We start from the raw sequence: 20,598 nt of genomic DNA, 5'->3' as shown, positions 1-20,598 counted from the left end.
AAGACCAATAGTGTTAAGTGCAGCTAAGAAGTTAGGTGATCAAAAGGCTTGGAATTATCCATTAGATTTTATGATGGAGTGGTCACTGGTAATTTTAGAAAGAATAAGTTTTATATGTAGATAGGAATCTGGTCTTCCTCACTTAAAGTCTTAATCTACATTTTCTATTCCAGTTTACTTTTCTCTGTTATTACATGAGTGCTGTAGAACAGGTGCATCTTTTACTAATTTTAATCGGGATTTTAAGCAGTTTCCATGCTACTTTTCTGCATTTAACACTCCTAACTTGTGCCATGTATTAGTCACTTTTTTTTGTCACAGAGATACCTGACACACACAATTTGAAGGAGAGGTTTATTTTGGCTCACAGTTTTTGAAGATTCTGTCTATGGTCTGCTGACTCCAAGCCAGAAATGTCATGGTAAAAGGGCACAGTGGAGGAAAGCTCCTTACATTATGGCAGCCAGGGAGCAGAGAGAATGGGGAAGAGATAGGGACAAGAATACACCCTTCCGTGTCATACTTTCACAGACCCAGCTCTGCTGACCAGGCCCCAGCTCCTCACAGCATGTTCACCTATGTACTCATCGGTAGATGAATATAGTAATGTCTCCACGATCCAGTCACATTCCAGATACATGGGATTTTGAGAGGACATTTTAGATCTGCACCATAACGTCCCAGTAGGCTTCTTGCTGATAGTTTAATTGGTCAGACATCTAGATCTCTTAGTATTCCAGCTCCCTAGAGTCTACAGTCCACCTCTGCTGTATTCTCTGCCAAGCCTAACATCTTCATATAAACAACAAAAGCCTTGGCTTCCAGTTCTTTTTTCATTTTTGTTCTCTATTTTCCTATGTGGAAAATGTGTTAAATTATTAAAATACTTAAAATTGAGAACATTTTATAAAGTGAATTATTGGATTTTATTGTTGGATTTTCAACATTTGAATTGTGAAAGTTTGCTTTCTTGGTATGTTTCATCAACCATTAATTCCAATGGCCTCCAGAACAGGCACCACGGTATGGGTAGAGAAAATTCTGTATTACCACTCTTTCCTTAAGATAGGTTTATAATGGATTCAAATGAATATACACAAGGCACCTTTTGCCGATTTGAATCTTTAATATTCACTCAGAGAGTTTCAAACAAACTTTCAGAGACTTTCTAGATATAAAACCATTGAACATTTCTGTTCAGTTGCAATTTTTGTTATTTATCAGATCTATACTGACATGTGGATTCTTCCTAGTTGGGTTTTTTTTATTGTTTTACTTAGAAATGATAAAAGCTATGAAGTTTCACACCCAATTTTTTCAGTTTCTATTAGTACATGTTTGCGGTACATAACATCCAATTTTTGATAGAGGAATTTCTTGTAAAGTCAGGCAAAACTGTCAGTGGAACTTTAGTTCATGAACTTAATTGTTTCCGTGATTCGGGTTGCAGAACTCATTCCACTGTAGTTAAGAGGCATCAATCACCTTGGAGGATAGGGTAAAGAAATTTTATGTGCTGTATACTTTGGGGGAAAAAACCCCAAATAACTCATTTAAAAAAATATTAATGTAGAAAATGAACATATAAGCTTACAGTTCAAAATGACAGTTGCTTAGGTATATAGTTAATATATTTTTAGATCAACAGAATGTAATACACTGCAGCCTGTGTAGTGAGAAATAACTAAAAAACTCTGCATTTGTAGCAGAGTGTTATATCAGAGTGGGAAAAGTGTATACCCATGTAAAATCCATGAAAGTGCTAATGGATGCACTTCCATGGAATGAATGAAGGAAATCAATCCATAGCTCTTTATTCTTGGATTTGATAACCCTAGGCTGATCAGAACAGTTTTTCTAGCACTATTTACCTGTATGAAAAGTGAGGCCCAAATGTTATGTAAGTGAAAAGAATGTCTTTTCAGAGTAGCCTCTTGGCTTTCCTTATGTCATGAAGAAATCTGCCAAACTCTTTTTTTTTGCCTTAGCCATAGCGGATTCCCAGAGCAAAGGTCCACAGTGTGTATGTATTCTGTACTTCTGAGCTCTGCCTCATAGCTCATGAGGCTGAGTTTTCTGTGTCACAGCTCTCTCCCAAGGTGGCAGTTGAAAATGATATGCAGACCATGGAGGTTCCCTCTGGGAGACATTTATATCCAAAACATTTTGAAGTATACTTGTACTCCCTCCCTGTTACTTTCCCTTCTTGAGTGACCTTTCTGTAACTCCTGATGATCTTAATTTTCAAATAAAACGTGAGAGTCTCTAAGGTGGTCTAGCTGAGTGTGCTGTTTGTTATATGGGTCTGATAATTGTGTGGTATTTTCTCCCTAGGAATGCTGTCTCTGCAATCTGAGAGGGGGTGCTCTTAAGCAAACTATGAACAATAAGTAAGTAATGCATTAATTGTGTTGAGCTTCATCATTCCTTTTCCCTTTCTGTAACCTCTTCATGGAAATTTGCTTTACCTCTCAGTGCACAAAGGTTTCTCTGTCCAGATCTGAGGTTGGGGCTCTGTGTTTCATAGACCACTGCTGAGAGCACTCTTACCTCTGCTTGGCTAGGCATTCTGTGCTCACTTCTGCTCTGTGTATCTGACACCATGAAGAAGAAGAAGAATTCTTTTACTAATAGATGATTTAACATGAATGCAGCCCATGTCATCCAGGTTTCATCAGAATCCTAGTGTTCGTAATGGTGAATCTTGTTTATCTTATAAAAGCAGAATATACCTGAAAATGGCAAAATGGTTATCTCCCGATAAATTGTAGTCATGACATTAACAAAGCCTTTTACTTTTAATACCAGTAAATTAGCAAGAATATATGCATACTAAATTAGAAAACACACACACAAAAAACATTGATGCTAACATTTAAAGGGGCAGTTGGAGAATATGAAGAGTCTTGAAAGAGAGTCACAGTGAACATTAAAAAAGGTAGTCTGGGGCCGGGGATTTAGCTCAGTGGTTTCACCGCCTGCTGTGCAAGCACAAGGACCCGAGTTCGATCCCCAGTACCAAAAAATAAAAAATAAAAAAGGTAATCTGCCTTTTATGGCAATTTTGCATGAATTTTATTTTTATTTATATGACCAGGTATTACTGTTAGGGCCAAAGCAGGTTACAGAGATGATTTAGGCCTAAGGTGCAAGCTGGCCCTCGAGGGCTAGATGTAGCTCCAAGATATATTTTGCTTGATCCTTATACCTCTTTGTACATTTCATCCAATATTTAAAAATTGAGAGATTTTTGCATACAAATCTTGCTTTTCGTCTTAACTTGAGAAATGCTTGTGCATCTCTATGAGGGAATAACAAGTTGGGATGAGAACTTAGCCTCAGTGGGGCAGTTTCCCAGGTCACCCCAGATTTCCCAGTTTGTGTGTACTTGGTTACATCCTGCCTGGCCCTAGGCACTGGGGTCAGAACTCCTGGTATAATGTAATGGTGGAGTTAATATTATTATGTCCATGTACACATGCTTCTAATTGTTTAGAAGGAAGAGTTAACACACTTGTCATTCTTGTATTAATAAAGTTTAGTCTAAGTGGACTGTAATTTTGCTTAGTTTTAGATCATCTTTCATATGCTAGCTGATATGATTGGCACTATGCTAAAAAAATCTTCAGTAGGTCTTGAATGTTACACAAGCTGTTCAGACTGTGAGATAGTTTAGGTGGGTCCTATAAAGACTGATGTGATAGGAAGTTCTTTTCCTACTCTTGGGCTAAAACAAAAAGAAATAGTGCTTCCCATAGCAAGCTTATTTAAACATGGAGGAACAGCCTAGTGAGGTTGGCAGTTGTCCTCTCTTCCTGTGGTCTTAAAAGATAGTATGGAGTCTGATGTTGTTTAAATGAAATAAATATGCTTTGGCTTAAAGTAGATTGACAGTTGATAATTCTTCCACGATCCCTTCAAACCTTATGAGTTTTGTATTCATTTGGAGGTATAACATAAGATGATTTTCTGGACTAATGCAAAATGTGAAAAGAGATACTAGATTGTAAATAACAGATTGGAGAAAAAGTTAAATTTTTTTCCTCCCTGTCTCTGTGTTCCTTTGATTATAGTAGGATTGTAGTGAGAAACAACTAAAGACTTAGTATTAATTCTTACAGGAAACTTTTGCTATTTGAACTTGTATGCTGTATGACATATGAATATTATGTTGAAAAGCTTATCTGCGATATCCATTTTTGAACTATTATTTTGCCACATATTGATTAGTTTAAGTGCATTAAGTCCACACGTATTTTACTATCAAATGAAACAGGAACCCTATATTTCAGTATTTTGCACATCAAATGAAGAAAGATGCATGTATGTTAACAGCACTACATCCCTGATCTTCACCTAGTTCTCAGTGTTATAGTTGTGGGCAGGTGTGGTACTGAATCTTTCCAGGTGTCATTCAAGTGGTCGAAAATTCAAAATCTGTCGTATAGATTTAGGCTTCTGGCTTTCTCACGTGTGGGTCTCCCATCTGTGAGACTGTTACCACCAGGTTGAAGTATGAAGGTATATAAGTTTAGTGAACTTTGTTTATATCTGCTGTCTCCCTTCCTGTAGGTGGGCCCATGTCATGTGCGCTGTTGCAGTCCCAGAAGTTCGATTCACTAATGTCCCAGAAAGGACACAAATAGATGTAGGCAGAATACCTTTACAGAGGTTGAAATTGGTGAGTGGCAAAACTTCTTTTTTTATCTCATAGTGTGAATTTCAGATTCTGAATTTTTCTGTTAATGCCCCAAGATACCTTTGCTCATAGCTTCATTTTATTCTACTCTTAATTTTCTCTTAGCCTAAATTTATTTATCCTTGCAAGTTCTTTTTTCTGTTATATCGTAAGCCTGGATAACCATTTTCAAGTTCTTTTTTTTTTTCGTTAAGTTTATTGGTATATTTTAGGTATAAAATACAGTTACATTCATCATTGGGATCTTGTACCTTTACATGAGTATCTTGGTTCTTATTTTTTTCCCCTGCCCCTGCCCTCCCTTCACCCCCTCCACCCTTCCCTATTTGCAAAGACTTTGTTTCCATTTTTTTCCTTTTCTCATATTTTTTCTTTTCCCTTCTTTCCTTTCCCCTACTCCCCCACTTCCCCTACTCCTTTAGACCTTTTCTTCCTATTACACAGTATCAGTTATACATTTTTAAAATTACAATATCAAGATCTAGGAGACATTACCAGAAGATTTTACAGAATTTAAAAGGATATAGAAAGTATATTACAAAAATCTGTTTTGAAATAAATTTGACAACTTCTAAGAAGTACCTTGGAAGACAAATTAATGAAACTGACTCTGGAGGAAATATAAAATTTGAATAACACTTATTAAAGAAAGTATATTCCTAGCTTGAAAACCTACCTATATGACAACAGCAGGCTCGTATACATTTTAACTGATAAATTATATCAAACATTTAAAGCAGAAAAAAGAAGGAACACTTCTCCCCTCATTTTAGGAACTCAACATTGTGCTAATTCTAAAACTGGATAAAGATAATAGAAGAAAAAGGTATGAACATAGATAGAAATTTGTTTAACAAAACAAACTCTTAGAAGTCAGATCTGGCAGTATGTAGAAAGTGGTTTTGCTATAGGGATGGCAGTGTTGGTTCAACATTGGAAGATCCACCCCCAAAAGTCATCATTTAAACAGAGGAAAGGAAAAAGCCATATGATCCTGTCACTAGTTGGAGAAAAAGTATCAGACTAAATTCTATAGCTGTTCATGGTAAAAGCTATCAGGAGACTAGAAGTAGAACAGAACCTTCTCAACAGATCAAAGACATGTACTCCATACTTCTAGCCAAAATGCCTTACATGAATGAAGATACAATGCTTTCTCCTTAAGGTGAGGAACGAGGGCAGATATGCTTACTCTTCATCTGTCCAGTAAACTTTGAAACCTAGGCCCAAACCAAAATAGTCTGGCAATGAAGTGACACAATTAGGATAGGATTGGCAAGGTAGAAGCAAAATCTTTGTATGTAGATGAAATGATTATCTACAGAGGAAATACTAAGAAATCTCTAAGAGCCCCTAGAACTTGTATTTGAATTTAGCAGGATTAGAAAACACAAGGTATATATAAAAATTCAGGTCTGTGTATACTTGCTATAAATGAAGAATTAAAAACATGATGTATAAAAGAAAAAAATTGATAAATGAGATTCCATCAAAATTTAGAACTTTAAATGACATCGTTAAGAAAATGAAAAGTAGTCCTTAAACAGACCGTATTTATAATGCATATAACCTATGACCAGAATATATAAGGAACTCTTACAGCTCATTAATAGACAACCCAATTAAAACATAGACACAAGAAGATGATAAATAGCCAGTACAGCACAAGGAAAGGTGCGCAACACTAAAATCAGAAAAATACTAATCAGTACAATAATAAGATTGAATTATACACTCATTAGGGAGATGAAGTTAAAAGTTTTAAAAGAACAAATGTCACCTTAGGTGTGAACCAGTTAGAACTTTTAATACTGCTAATGTGGATGTAAAATGATAAAACCATTTTGGAAAACAGTATAGAAATTTCTTGTACTACTGTTAAGAACCAACATTCCTGTTCTTCAGTTTTTACTTGAGAGGAGTGAAAACACATGTTCACCATACATTTGTACATACAAGTTGAGTATCCCTTATCTGAAATTCTTGGGACTAGTGTTTCAGTTTTTCATTTGAAATCCACTTGATCTACAAAGAGGATAGCTACTCCTGCTTTTTTTTCGGGTTCCTGTCACTTGGAGTATGGTTTTCCACCCTTTAACTTTCAGGCTATGAGTTTCTTTTGGAAGTAAATGTGTTTCTTTTATGCAGCATATTGGTGGATCTTGCTTCTTGACCCATTCTGCCAGTCTATTTCTTTTGATTGGTGAATTGAGACCATTAACATTGATGGTTATAACTCATTCATATTGACTTATCATTTTCATGACTTTGTCTGTTTGTTGGATTCTCCCCCTTTGCGTTTAATTTCTTCTTGTGCCCGACGGATTCATTCTTCTGGGCTTCCTGGGGTTGTGATCCTTGTTGTCTTTTCCTAGGATATTGTCTAAAATTTTTTGGAGTGCTGGTTGGTATTCATCAAGTTCCTAAGGTGTTCTTTGTCATGAAAGTATGTTATTTCTCCATCAATTTTATTTTGCAGGGTACATCAATGCTGGTTGGAGGCTGTTTTCTTTTAGGGCTTGAAATATCTCACTCCAAGCTCTTCTTGCCTTGAGCGTTTGGATGGAGAAGTCTGCTGTGATTCTGATGGGCTTTCCTTTGTATGTGATTTGTTTCTTTTCTCTAACTGCTTGTAGAACTTTTTTCTTCTGTTGGGTTTCTGGAATCTTAACAATTATATGCCTATGCGTAGATTTTTTTGATCAAGGCTATTTAGAGTCCTATATGCCTCACTTATCTGTATGTCAGGTTCTTTTCCCCTGCTTGGGAAGTTTTCTGCCATCACTTCTATGAATAGTTTTTTTATATTATCTGCACTCTTTCCTGTTTCTTCATTGTCTCCAATCAGTCTTACGTCATTCTTCTTTGCATCGTCTAGCAGCTGCTGGATTGATTTCTCATGGTCCCTTACAATTTTGAAGCAATTTTTCTTTTCCTGGTCACTAATTGCAATCTTCTTATCTTCTATATCTGAAATTCTGTCCTCACATTGGCTCATTTTGCTGTGTAGACTTTCAATGGCGTTTTTAATCTCTAGAAATCTATTTGCATCCGTTTTATGGATTCCATTTGTTTCCTGTGTTGCGATTTCATCATGTTCCTCAGCTCCTCTCTAGATTTATTAATCATGTCATGCACTATGGGCACAATCTCTATTGTCATCTGAGAAATTATTTCTGATTTCATTTTTTCCAGATCCTCTTTTGTTGCCAGTTCAGGGAGTCCAGATGGTTGAGTATCTGAGTGTTCCATCTCATTTCCCTTTGGGGTTGCTGTAGGTGATCTGGAAGTCTGGTTTTGAGACTTGTTTATGTGTCTTCCCATTTTGATGGGGATGGGTAGTGCTGGTGGCACCAACACAGCTTACCTCCTCTGTGCTTGGGGGAGTGTTACAGTGGCCCGGAAGCTTCCTCTTGTGGGCTGGGAGTGGCTCGCCTCCTCTGTGCTGGTGGGGGTGGTATGGCTCCCCAGAAGCCTCCTCTTGTGCACTAGGAGTGGCTCACCTCCTCTCTGCTCCATTCTCAAGTTCTGTTTGAAACGAGAGAGAAAGGATTGATCCATTCTTGGATTAATGTGAACATTCAAATTATGGAGTATCTACTGAGACATATCAGTAATGGACTGAGTTATCCAGCTCTGTTTAAATTGTTTTGTGTCTCTCTCTCTTTGGTTAGTTTTGACTTAACAAAATGCATCTAACCTAATTTCATCATCTCTTTACCAAGAAGAATCTTACAGAGAAATGCAAAAGCTTTTCCTATTACTAAGGGATTTTCTCACTCATGAGTAGATGGAAGTTAATATGCCAAACTTTCTGCCTGTTATCGTCTAACCTATTGAGAAACTTTCATGAAAATATTCCCACTGGTTTCCCTTGTTAAGAGTATTTTTTGTTGAAAATATAAGCCTTTGATGTCTCTAACCCTGAGATAACTTTGTAGTTTGGTTCACATGTGAGAAAACAGATCAATAGTTTGGGCTTTACATTTTATATATAATGAGAACTTTCCATGTAGTTACACTGCATGACCTTAACACGCAGCATGTCTTACAGGTAGACTCAGTACTGTAGAATTGCTTCAGTCCCTGTTACTTTTAACTTAAGGTCTTTCCACTGTAGAACATTACATGCACCAACACTGAAATTCTCTCTTCCTGAACTGCTTATTTTCTTGCTCTCTTTCCCCAAGGTGAGCAGGGAATGCTGTCTTTGGGGCCTTTTCTTAGGAATTTAGTTTACTGTCTTTTTTTTTTCCTTCTCACAGAAGGGTAAGTGAAAACTACTGTCTCTTACCATAGTTCTATCAAGAATTTTACTTTGAGAGAAAATTTATGTGACCTTTTCACAGAACTGGGGCTTGCTGTTGACTAATCCGAGTGGTGTGTCAGGATATGATAGTTTAAGTTTTATCAGCTAAAATGGGAATGAATGGTCCACTTACATGGGCCTTTAAAAAAAAAAAACCCAAACAAACAAATAAAACATTCATAAGAATTAGGACTGTAACCAAGGATATTTGAAAAATGAATGAATTTTAAAGAATTAATGTTAAAGAATTTAATGTTTGTGTAACAAATACTAATTTCTTTCTGATTATAAAATGACATTTATTTGTAGAAATTCAGATGCTGCATTTAAATATCACCTTTGCAGCTGTACATGTGGAGTGCCACTGGAGTGGTCATGTTCTTGAGGCTGCTGTTGTGCTTCCTCAGTGATTGAACATTACGCACACTAGTCCTGAGATGGCTTTAGAGAGCAGTGGGGAAGGATGGCCTAGTCATCTCAGTCACATTCTGATTTAGGTCTAGCTGATAATTGCATCTGAAGGTGGTGAAGCTTGTAGTTTCTTTTACAATGTTATACTTCATCTTGATTGGGCAGATCACCCATTTTTCATGGAATGTTTCCATCCTTAAATAAAGAATATGTCCTGACCAAATTTAAGATCATCTAAAATCTATTCAAATGACAATGCAAAACAATGCTCAGACATTTGCAGATGTCTTTGATATATACAATACAGTATTTAGGTGAACATACCAAACTACTGACCAGATACTGTTCTATGTTTTATGTAATTTTTTGTTCATGGAGAGCTTATTGAAATGACATTTTTCAAAATGCTCATGGTGATTATCTTTAGTGGGACACTAAAAGGAGCAGCCTCATTTGAGGAAAAAAATACCGACCCTAAAGTGCTGTAGTAATTTGAAGAGGAGCAATGACAAGAAGCCTGCAGGACTGTTTCATCAAGAACGCTTAGGAAAGAGCCACCATCTTGGTGATGACAGAGTGTGTCTTAGTCTTTACCAGTGTCTCAGGATGATCAGACTAAGACTGATTTTAAATAATAAAATTTACATAATTATTACTTTTTTGAGTGGTGGAATGCACTTTCCCAGGGATGTTCTTTCCTATATTGGGCAATCATAGTTTCCTGACAGTAGCATTCTTTTGAATTTTAAATGGTAGTCTAGGGCCGGGGATTTAGCTCAGTGGTTTTTCCGCCTGCTGCACAAGCGCAAGGACCTGACTTCCATCCCTGGTACCAAAAAAAATTGGTAGTCTAACAAGTGCAGGACCAGTAAGCTAGTAGGGCGGTAGATTTGCAGTTATTTCATCCAGGCCTAAGTAAGTCCAGGCAAGTTATTTTCCTGTGCCTGTTTAATGAATGTATTCATGTCTGCTAGTGTCAGTTTCAGAATTTTTTCTGAACCCTCAGGGATTCCTTTCTGGACTCCACCTTCTTATTCACACAGATGGGAAATAAGCAAGAGCTATTTAGATGTCAGAGGCAATTTCTTTGACCAATAATTACCTATATTGACAAATGTGAAATATATTTTCAAATAACACACGATTCCTATCCTCTAGTATCTTTTAATCTAGTTCAGGATTTCTTAACCTTGGCGTCACTGACGTTTTAGATCACATAATCCTTTGTTGTGAGGACTGGTATGTGCATCATAGGATTCCAGCATTCCTGGCCAAACAGACACCACTGCATATTCCCTGGAATGCAAAATATCTGCTATTTGAGAAATCACTGGTCTACAGGGAAGACATACATGAAAATGTCAAATTTTTCATTTTCATCATTTTTGGATGTAGAATAACTTAGTTGATAGACACAAATTGGAGACAGAAAAGAAATTCTTAAATGTTTTCATAAAACAATCCTAGACAACTTTTTGACAAATTATTTAAATTTCTTATTTGTCAGTAAAGTAATATTTTGGCAATATGTGCATATTTGCTACTGCTTAATTATAAATTATATAATCTGATTTAGTATTTTAATATTGCCTATTCCTATAAAAATTGAACACTGAATTGTATACTAATGAAGTTTCACCAAAGATTAAAATTCTCTGATGTGGATATATGCATACAGTTGTCACTGGATAAACATTGATAGAATGATTAAAAGGCAAAAGAATCATTACTTCTACTTCTAATTAGAAACAATTATGATTGGAGGTGTTGGGCCAGGCAACAACAAATTGTTTAGGCCTTTTTTCATGGTTTTTCCTTTAAACGTAGTTGAAGTGAATGCACACATCTCTGCATGCAGCTATAAAACGAGGCATTGGGGTATAGGATTATGCTCTGGAGCCTGGCAGCACTTAAGAGATCCTATGAAATACCAGTGCTACACTTGCCCCATTGGCTGAAAGTGCTGATTTGGGAACGTTTGATCAGTTGGGGGCTTAAAAACTGGAGTGGACAGACCAGTTTGTCTTCCCTGAAGCGGTAGCAATGGTGTGACTCTTAGTCTCTCTCCAGTGCCCACTAGGTGGTGCTGCCACATCAGTTTCTCAGCACGTAGTCTATAACCTGCCACTTCCTTTCTCCAGTGCCTCATCAAAGCTTCACTGGTATATGCTGTGTGTGTGTGTGTGTGTGTGTGTGTGTGTGTGTGTGTGTATTGGATGCTGGAGTGCTGTAGTTCAAGGGATTGCTGTAGGGCATAGAAAGTATTCCTTGTGATGCCTTCAAAGTATTGCATTCCAAGCAAGCAATGTTTTAGTTTAGCAGTTCATTTAGCAATATAAGAAGAGCTACTTTTCCTTGGGACAAGTTAGTGTTCTTCTGTATAAATAATATACAACACTAGTAAGAGCTATTAACTGCATGAGGCTTAAAGAATGACTGATGGAACACATGAGTTTAAGATGTCTTCTGAGCTATAAAAGCTGTTTATTTAAAAATATTATTATTAGCAGTCTTTCTAAAGAATGGAATACAGTGGACCCTTGAGTAATGACCAGCCTCACATATGAACAACTTGGGTCACAACTGGAATTTTAGTTTTGATATATTACCAAAGTCTTGAGTTACAACCCGAATTCCCAGCTTTCCTGTTTGAGGTTAAGAAATGCTGGGCCATTGTCTCTCTAAGGACACTGAAATCTGCCTGGAAGAAAGTGTGGCTTAACATTATACAGGAGAGGGCCAGGGATTTGGCTCAGTGGTTTGCCTCCTGCTTTGCGAGCGCAAGGTCCCGATTTCGATCCCCGGTACCAAAAAAAAATAAATTATACAGGAGAGAGACTCTGAAGGCTGTGTAGAGTAGCCTGAGCCTTCAGTTCACCCTGTGTTTGATGACACTGTCATTATAGCAGAATCCATAGGCTTGCAGGTAGATAGTGGTGATGTTGAGGAACTGGTGGAGGAACAGTCGGAGCAACTGTCTACAGAGGAACTTCAGCAACTTCTTGGCTGAGCAACAGAGAATGGCAGCTGAGGAGCTGGGGGAGTATCAACAATCAGAGCAGGAAAATTCTTCTGACATAAAGGAAATCCTGAAAAAATGGACAGGGCTACAAGCATTTGTAGAGAAGACTCACCCAGACAGAGAAAAAGCCAATCATTGCATTTACTTGCTTAATGACAATGTCATGTCATACCACAGAACAGTATTAAAGAAAGTCAGAAACAGACAACCTTAGACCAGTTTTTAGTTCTGAAAAGGTTGAGACCTAGTGAGCCAGACCAGGTCCTGGTGGGCTACAGACTCTCCCAAGGAGAGAAAGGACACCAGAGAGCCAGATTCCTGATGTTCTTATGGAAGGGGCCTCTCCTTCCAAACAAGAACCACCTTCCATTTCATCCTCCCTTCCTGCAAGCCAAAGATGTCAACTTGAATGGTGAGTACAGTGTGAAATTGTTGTTTCTGGTAGCTAGGAACATTTTATAATTTTTTGGTGAATACACTAGGAAAATTATTGGTGCTTGTGGTAAATTATGCACATTATACAACCCTTTTTTGTTATGAAAAGGTTAGTTGAGGGATGCTTTAGGAGGTTTGGAATGCATTATGGGTATTCCATTATTTCTTATGGGAAAAATAATCTTGACTTACAACCAACTTGAGTTACAATCAGCTCTCTGGAACAAATTCAGTTTGTAAATCAAGGGCCCATTGTACTGGGATTTATGCAGAAATATTTTGTTAATACTATTGTTAGCCATTTATTTATTTAGAGGCTCAAACTCTAGCTTTTGAAAAAACCCTTCTGTAAAATTATTTGTGCAGAGAGAATATGAGAAAGTGATTTATTTACTTTTTGAGCAAATTTTCCCTTAGGTACAATGACCATTTTCAAAAGAAGAGATAGCAGACGGCCAAGGACTTTTTCAGGGCTCTTCAGTGCATTACATTGATCCTAAAATGGTGTGTGCTTTATGAAGGTCCTTCAGTCCCATCTATCCACCTTGCTTAGTGACCTCATAGGCTTGACCTCTACTCATCGTATAATTAAATGGATACTAGATTTATTTTTAAGAAATTGTTTTCTTTTACTTCTGTGACTAATTTTAAATGACTTAATAATTCATTTCTCAATGCAAAAGAAAATCTACTGATTTACCAAGGATTCGTTTGCTTCTGAAGTAGCTTTCTGTATGGGAGAAGTTGTTCTTGGGGCAAGTTCTATCGTGCTTAGTCCTCCCCTGTGTCCTGCAACCCCTCCTCCGTTTTATCAGAGAACACAGAGCTTTTGTACCTAGCATAACACAGAAAGAGGAAGATGCTGAGGACACATTTTCTATCCCCACATGACTGTGTTTGGGGATCTCTAGGAATTTGTTGGAAGTCTCAGATAATTGGTGTGCTTGAAGAGAAAAAGAAAAAAAAAACCTACCTGAAAATGGTATGAATTTTAGAATTTATTCAGAATAATTTCCATTTATTTATTTATTTATTTTGGTACTGGGGATTGAACTCAGGACCTTGTGCCTGCGAGGCAGGCAGTGGAACCACTGAGCTAAATCCCCGGCCCCCTTCATTTCTTTTTTTTCTTCCATCATTTTTTTTTCTCTTCTAGTGTGATTGGTTGACCATAGTCATAACTGAATCTCTGGTTAGCACCAGAATTGTTGGAAACACAGGAAAAAAGTTGAATGATATAAAATACACATTAAGTTAGAATAACTTTTCGTAATAGAAAAAATACCTGTAACAAGTAATCAGGAATAATTGAGAGGACAAATCACTACTTTAGAGAGGATAATTGACATTTTTATAGTATGTTCACACCAAAAGAAGGCAAATATAGTGAGGCAGGAGATCATCATAAAAATATTTAGATTTAACTATAAAATTTAAAGGGACAACACTAAAAAATACCATCAAGAGGAGTAAAATAAGTATGGATTTTTGGTATTTATTGCATACATGCTACAAATGTAGGGTTTGCTTTTGTTTTTTCTTCTTTTTTTGCATATGTTGATCACTTCATGCAGATTAAATTTATTAAACATCTCTGGAATTTTTGTAAATAAAACAGCAGAAGCAAGTTTGGGGTCATAAATTTTGAAAAGTTGTAGTGAACTCTGAACTAATGCAACCATTAGTTTTAAGCACTCATACTATTTGGGGATAAAGTTTTCAAATAGGATGGTTGTAAGAATACTTAAATGTTAAATCGTGTGTGTCAGTGCCAGTGATGTTTATTTTGTTTGTTTGTTTTTTGGTACCAGGGATTGAACTCAGGACCTTGAGCTTGTGGGGCAGATGGTGGCAACACTGAGCTAAATTCCCGGCTCCAGGGATGTTTATTTTGATTGCTGCCTTTTTTTTTTTTTTTTTTTTTGGTACTGGGGATCAAACTTGGGTCCTTGTGCTTGCAAGGCAGACAGTGGCACCACTGAGCTAAATCCCCGGCCCTTGATTGCTGCCATTTTTTATTACTGCCATTATATGAAGAACATGGCATTGCTCATTGATCGGTGCATATTTCCTCACAATGGTGCAGCCTTTAGACATTCCTAGAATTCTTACATTGGAAATCCTAGTTCTACAACCAAATAGAGAAAAATGAATTTTGGAATAACTGAAGTTGTCCCAGGGCACCCAGCGACCTTGGGTTTGTATTTGATAATGGAGTCAAACCAGGGACAAGTGTTCTCTGAGTGAAGAACATTATTTTGAAAAGGGATTTACACTGCAATGATGACTGAGCTATAAGCCAGTCAGAATCTGCCTGAGACCATACTATTCTGCTTAGAAGCCTCTATACACTTTAGAATTTGTACTTGAAGGCAAATAATAGTGAACCTGAAAGCCAAAGATTATAGTTTTGAAAGGTACATCAATTCTGAAAATAGACTGGTTTCACTGTGGTATTCCATCTGAAGAGTTGAATCAAGGGGGAAAAATATAATCAGACTTCTATTTCTTAGAAGAAGCACGTGTTCTCTTTTGAACTGACTCATGTTATCAGATGTATTGAATACTAAAAATAGAATTACAGAGAGAGGAGGAGAAAGAGATGAGGTCTGCCTCTTGTATTGTGAGATCATTGCGAGATCTGTTTAGTTAATGGTACAGCCATCAAAGTGAGCAATTTCACTTTATAAAGAAATTCATGTTGTATTTGATAGGCCCTATTATGGCATTTTGGTAAATGTAAAGGCATATTGATAATTTGTAGGTATTAAAATATACATGTTGAAATGTAAAGATATATCTTTCATTTTGTTAAAAGAGCAAGTAATTGTGTTGTATAAGCAATTCTGAAGTCTTTATGTTGTACATTAACTTATGTACAAATTTATTTGCTTGTTAAATTACTTGTAAAGACGAATTCCAAAGAAACTGAACATTGACAATAACAAGCACATTTTTATTTAAGCACAGAGGAATAAGAGACACTATAGACGATGTAATTGTGGTGTTTGGTATCCTATTATTTGATAAGCACATTATAAAATTTCCTAATACTTTTAAGATAATATTCTTCAGGATTTCAACATACACATGTCTCCAGCTTCATAAGGTTTTTAGATATGTGTAGTGTAAAAGAGAAAAGTACATTAGTGGCTATATAGTACTTAACTGTCAAAATGATTTGCTACAGGGACTAGATCCTATTGCAAACTGTCAAATTTGTATATTGCTGTAATACCAAACCATAAAATCTTTTGAGTAAAATGGAAAATGTCAGATGGGCATGACTACAAATAATACACTCTCTGAAGGCTGTAGATGTCTATAGGAAAAAAATGTGTAAATGCATGAAATGTTATCTTTTTACTATGGATTTTTCTTTATCTGTTCAGAGAAAAACTGAGGCAAAAGGAAATTGATTGGAGCCTTTACATTTTTAGTTTTGAACTCATTTTTCCTGAGGATTAATTTAAAAAACATTATTAGATAAGTAGATCTTCAAGTCATTCATGATTAAAGAGTATTGGGAGAGAATAATCTTATTTTTAGCCTGCATTGCAGAATGGTCTATTTTTCCTGATCTTGTCAGTGTGAAAAGTGGTTATTGACAGAATTTGTAATTGAGTGAGTGAGCTGGAGTTGGGGTCCCAGAGACAGGGTCACCCCTTTCACTCCAGTACTGATGGGTCAGTATCAACAAATACATGCCACACTGAGCCAGCTGTTAGAAGGCTCTCAGCAGTCCATGGGGCTTTGCTTGGTCAGTGATGATTCAGTTCAGAGCAGTTATTGTTTTGGGAAGGTACAAACATTATTGTAAAGCAGTAGATTCATTATTCCCTGTTTTGCTGGGAAGAGGGGCTCAATAACTACAGATACTTTCCTTTGTTCAGTATTTCAATATAAATTAGGTTATCTCTCAAGTATGTCTTTAAAAATCAAAAATGTTATAGAATGATTTTTATAACATGAGATACTTTTAATGCTTGTAATAAATTTAACATAAGTCACTATGACATATTTTAGGCATGGTCACAAAATTCAGTGATGTTGTTAAACATAAACGCTTGGTTATATACCAGTACCAGCATAGTTTTACCAGCTATTGATGGATGTGTTGATCTGAATATCAAAGGATCTCTTGCATTCGTCCATATTGCTCTTTTGACCATGTGATGTAGAAGCCCCTGTTACACTGAGATCAGGTGTGCAGGACTGCTTGAGTCCTGCATTCTCCATTTAGGAGACATTATCCATGCATATTAACACCCCTGGGTCTCATCTGTAAACTGGGCTGGGTATGATGATCAAATGAGTGAAAGTCTGTTGTGTTCCTTGCCTTCTCAGGATTGACTTATCACAGTAAGTGAGTTTCTCCCTTGTTTTTGTGATACTGATAAAAGCATAACCATATTTAAGTCTTTGGGAATTTGCAAACTGTAGCAATTTTCTTTTGAGTATAGTCTTATTGAACAGGAATGTTCTGTCATCTCTATGAGACCATGACACAAAGGGGCTCTTCTGCAAATGTCTGAGATTTCAACAACTTGGCCCACAACTATTGCTATAAACCATATGATAAATAGTTTGCTCTGTTCTAATACAGGACTCTAAAGCAATATAGGCATTGCTACATTTTGAACATGGGCATTGCATGTTGAAAAGTGATGTTGTTCAAGATAGTGCTGCTAAATGGGTGCAGCTGGGAAGTCTCAGTGGTTTGAGGCCTGGGACTGACTATGGCTCAAGAGAACTAACTCCCTCCCTTTTTTAAACCAAGATTCCCTCTCATCTGTTTCCGTTTTCTTCTTCTACCTTGTAGAGGAAATGAATTGGACGGCCTATCAGAAGATGCTTTGGTCCTTTCAAAGTTCAAGTACCAGCAGTTTGGTTTTTTTTTTAAATTTTAACTTTCTAAGTAAAAGTTAGAAGTTTAGGAAATTTATATCTGTTATTGTGAGCTTGACAATTTCCTAATATTGAGAGGAGAAATCAATATCAGTGGTGATATAAAAGAATGTAGCATTTTGATATTTTGTAATGAAAGGTACCAATTTTGGAAGATTTGTGTAACTAAAACTATATTTTCCAAATGACTAGTCCATAATGTGACCAAAGTATGCAAAACAGACCAATAGATTTTTTTTCCCCATTAAGTTTATTGGTACATTTTAGGTATAAAATACAGTTACATTCATCATTGGGATCATCCTGTACCTTTGCATGAGTATCTTGGTTCTTTTTTTTCCCCTTCCCCTGCCCTCCCTTCACCCCCTCTACCCTTCCCTATTTGGAAAGACTTTGTTTCCATTTTTTTCCTTTTCTCATATTTTTTCTTTTACCTTTTTTCCTTTCCCCTACCCCTCCCACTTCCCCTGCACCTTTAGACCTTTTCTTCCTGTTACACAATATCAATTATACATTTTTTAACTTACAATATCAAGATCTAGGAGACATTACCACAGATTTTACAGAATTTAAAAGGATACAGAAAGCATATTTCAAAAACCTGTTTTGAAATAAATTTGACAACTTCTAAGAAGTACCTTGGAAGACAAATTAATGAAACTGACTCTGGAGGAAATATAAAATTTGAATAGCACCTATTAAAGAAAGTATATTCCTAGCTTGAAAACCTACCTATATGACAACAGCAGGCTCGTATACATTTTAACTGATAAATTATATCAATTAAAGCAGAAAAAAGAAGGAATACTTCTCCCTCATTTTAGGAACTCAACATTGTGCTAATCCTAAAACTGAATAAAGAATAATAGAAGAAAAAAGTATGAACATAGATAGAAATTTGTTTAACAAAACAAACTATTAGAAGTCAGATCTGGCAGTATGTAGAAAGTGGTTTTATTATAGGGATGGCAGTGTTGGTTCAGCATTGGAAGATCCACCCCCAAAAGTCATCATTTTAACAGAGGAAAGGAAAAAGCCATATGATCCTGTCACTAGTTGGAGAAAAAGTATTGGACTAAATTCCACAGCTGTTCATGGTAAAAACTATCAGGAGACTAGAAGTAGAACAGAACCTTCTCAACAGATTAAAGACATGTACTCCATACTTTCAGCGAGAATGCCTTATATAAATGGAGAAGATACAATGCTTTCTCCTTAAGGTGGGGAACAAGGGCAGATATGCTTACTCTTTATCTGTCCATTAAACTTTGAAACCTAGGCCCCACCAAAATAGTCTGGCAATAAAATGACACAATTAGGATAGGATTGGCAAGGTAGAAGCAAAATCTTTATATGTAGATGAAATGATCATCTACAGAGAAAATAGTAAGAAATCTCTAGGAGCCCCTAGAACTTGTATTTGAATTTAGCAGGATTAGAAAACACAAGGTATATATAAAAATTCAGGTCTGTGTATACTTGGTATAAATGAAGAATTGGATATTGAAATTTAAAAGTTATGTAGCAGTACAAAGGACCTAGAAAAGTTTAAAAAAACAAAAACAGTGTTGGAAGACATTTAGTTCCTAATTTTATGACTTCTTCTAAAGCTACAGTAATCAAGGCAATGTTGGTGTAAGGAAAGACATACAGATCATTGGAATAAAACAGAGAATGTAGAAATAGAGCCACACATATATGGTCCACTGAGTTTTGAAAGATTATTTAACATTAGCATTTTATAGAATATAAACTCAATTCAAGAGCCGAGGAAGAGATAGTGTTTTCAGCAAATGGCACTAGAACACCTGCTATCCATATATAAAAAATTAACCTCAACCCTTTATTTCCATACATAAAAATAACTTGAAAGGATCTATGAACCTAAATATGAAAGCCGAAAAGTATAAAACTTTAAGAAGAAATTATAAGGGAAAATGTTTATGAATTCAGGGTAGGCAAGAACTACCTAGGATACAAAAGACATGATGTATAAAAGAAAAAAAATTGATCAATGAGATTCCATCAAAATTTAGAACTTTAAATGACATCATTAAAATGAAAAGTAGTCCTTAAACATCATATTTACAATGCATATAACCTACGACGAGAATATATAAAGAATTCTTAGAGCTCATTAATAGACAACCCAATTAAAAAGTAGACATAAGATGATAAATAGCCAGTATAGCACAAGGAATGGTGTGCAACTCTAGAATCAGAAAAATACTAATCAGTACAATAACAAGATTGAATTATACAGTCATTAGGGAGATGAAGTTAAAAGTTTTAAAAGCCTTGTCATGACATTTTCTTTTTGTTGGATTCTCCCCCTTTGCGTTTAATTTGTCTCGCCCAATGGATTCATTCTGCTGGGTTTCCTGGGGTTGTGATCCTCATTGTCTTTTCCTAGGATACTGTCTAAAATTTTTTGGAGTGCCGCTTTGATATTCATGAGGTGTTCCTGAGGTGCTCTTTATCATGAAAGTATCTTATTTCTCCATCAATTTTGAAAGATAGTTTTTCAGGGTACTTCAGTCTGTGTTGGAGGCTGTTTTCCTTTAGGGCTTGAAATACATCACTCCAAGCTCTTCTTGCCTTGAGGGTTTGCATTGAGAAGTCTGCTGTGATTCTGATGGGCTTTCCTTTGTGAGTTGTTTCTTTTCTCTCACTGCTTGTAGAATTTTGTTCTTCTGTGGGATTTCTGGAATCCTAACTATTATATACCTGTATGTAGATTTTTTTTTTTTTATCAAGGCTAGCTGGAGTCCTATATGCCTCACTTGTCTGTATGTCAAGTTCTTTACCCCTCCT

The 20,598-nt window shown here is 36.3% G+C and overlaps 1 protein-coding gene across 12 annotated transcripts in view; it reads left to right on the top strand.

Moving 5' to 3' along the window:
- Kdm4c (lysine demethylase 4C) overlaps positions 1-20,598 on the top strand; it is a 453,670-nt gene that overhangs the window by 305,314 nt on the left and 127,758 nt on the right. For 11 of the 12 annotated variants that reach the window (XM_013069708.3, XM_087183467.1, XM_087183465.1 and 8 more), the window contains 2 exons: positions 2,335-2,390; positions 4,573-4,681. The exons of the other annotated variant lie outside the window; for it this stretch is intronic. In XM_013069708.3, coding sequence (XP_012925162.2) covers positions 2,335-2,390; positions 4,573-4,681 — 165 coding nt within the window. The remainder of the gene's footprint in view (positions 1-2,334; positions 2,391-4,572; positions 4,682-20,598) is intronic. 12 annotated transcript variants of the gene reach the window in all.

The sequence above is a fragment of the Heterocephalus glaber genome, unplaced genomic scaffold (assembly GCF_053883595.1).
Source record: "Heterocephalus glaber isolate CG9 unplaced genomic scaffold, H.glaber_assembly_v1.0 deba00001481, whole genome shotgun sequence".
Classification (NCBI taxonomy): domain Eukaryota; kingdom Metazoa; phylum Chordata; class Mammalia; order Rodentia; family Bathyergidae; genus Heterocephalus; species Heterocephalus glaber.
The sequence above is the reverse complement of the archived record's forward strand: the minus strand, read 5'-3'. Positions and strand labels throughout refer to the sequence as shown.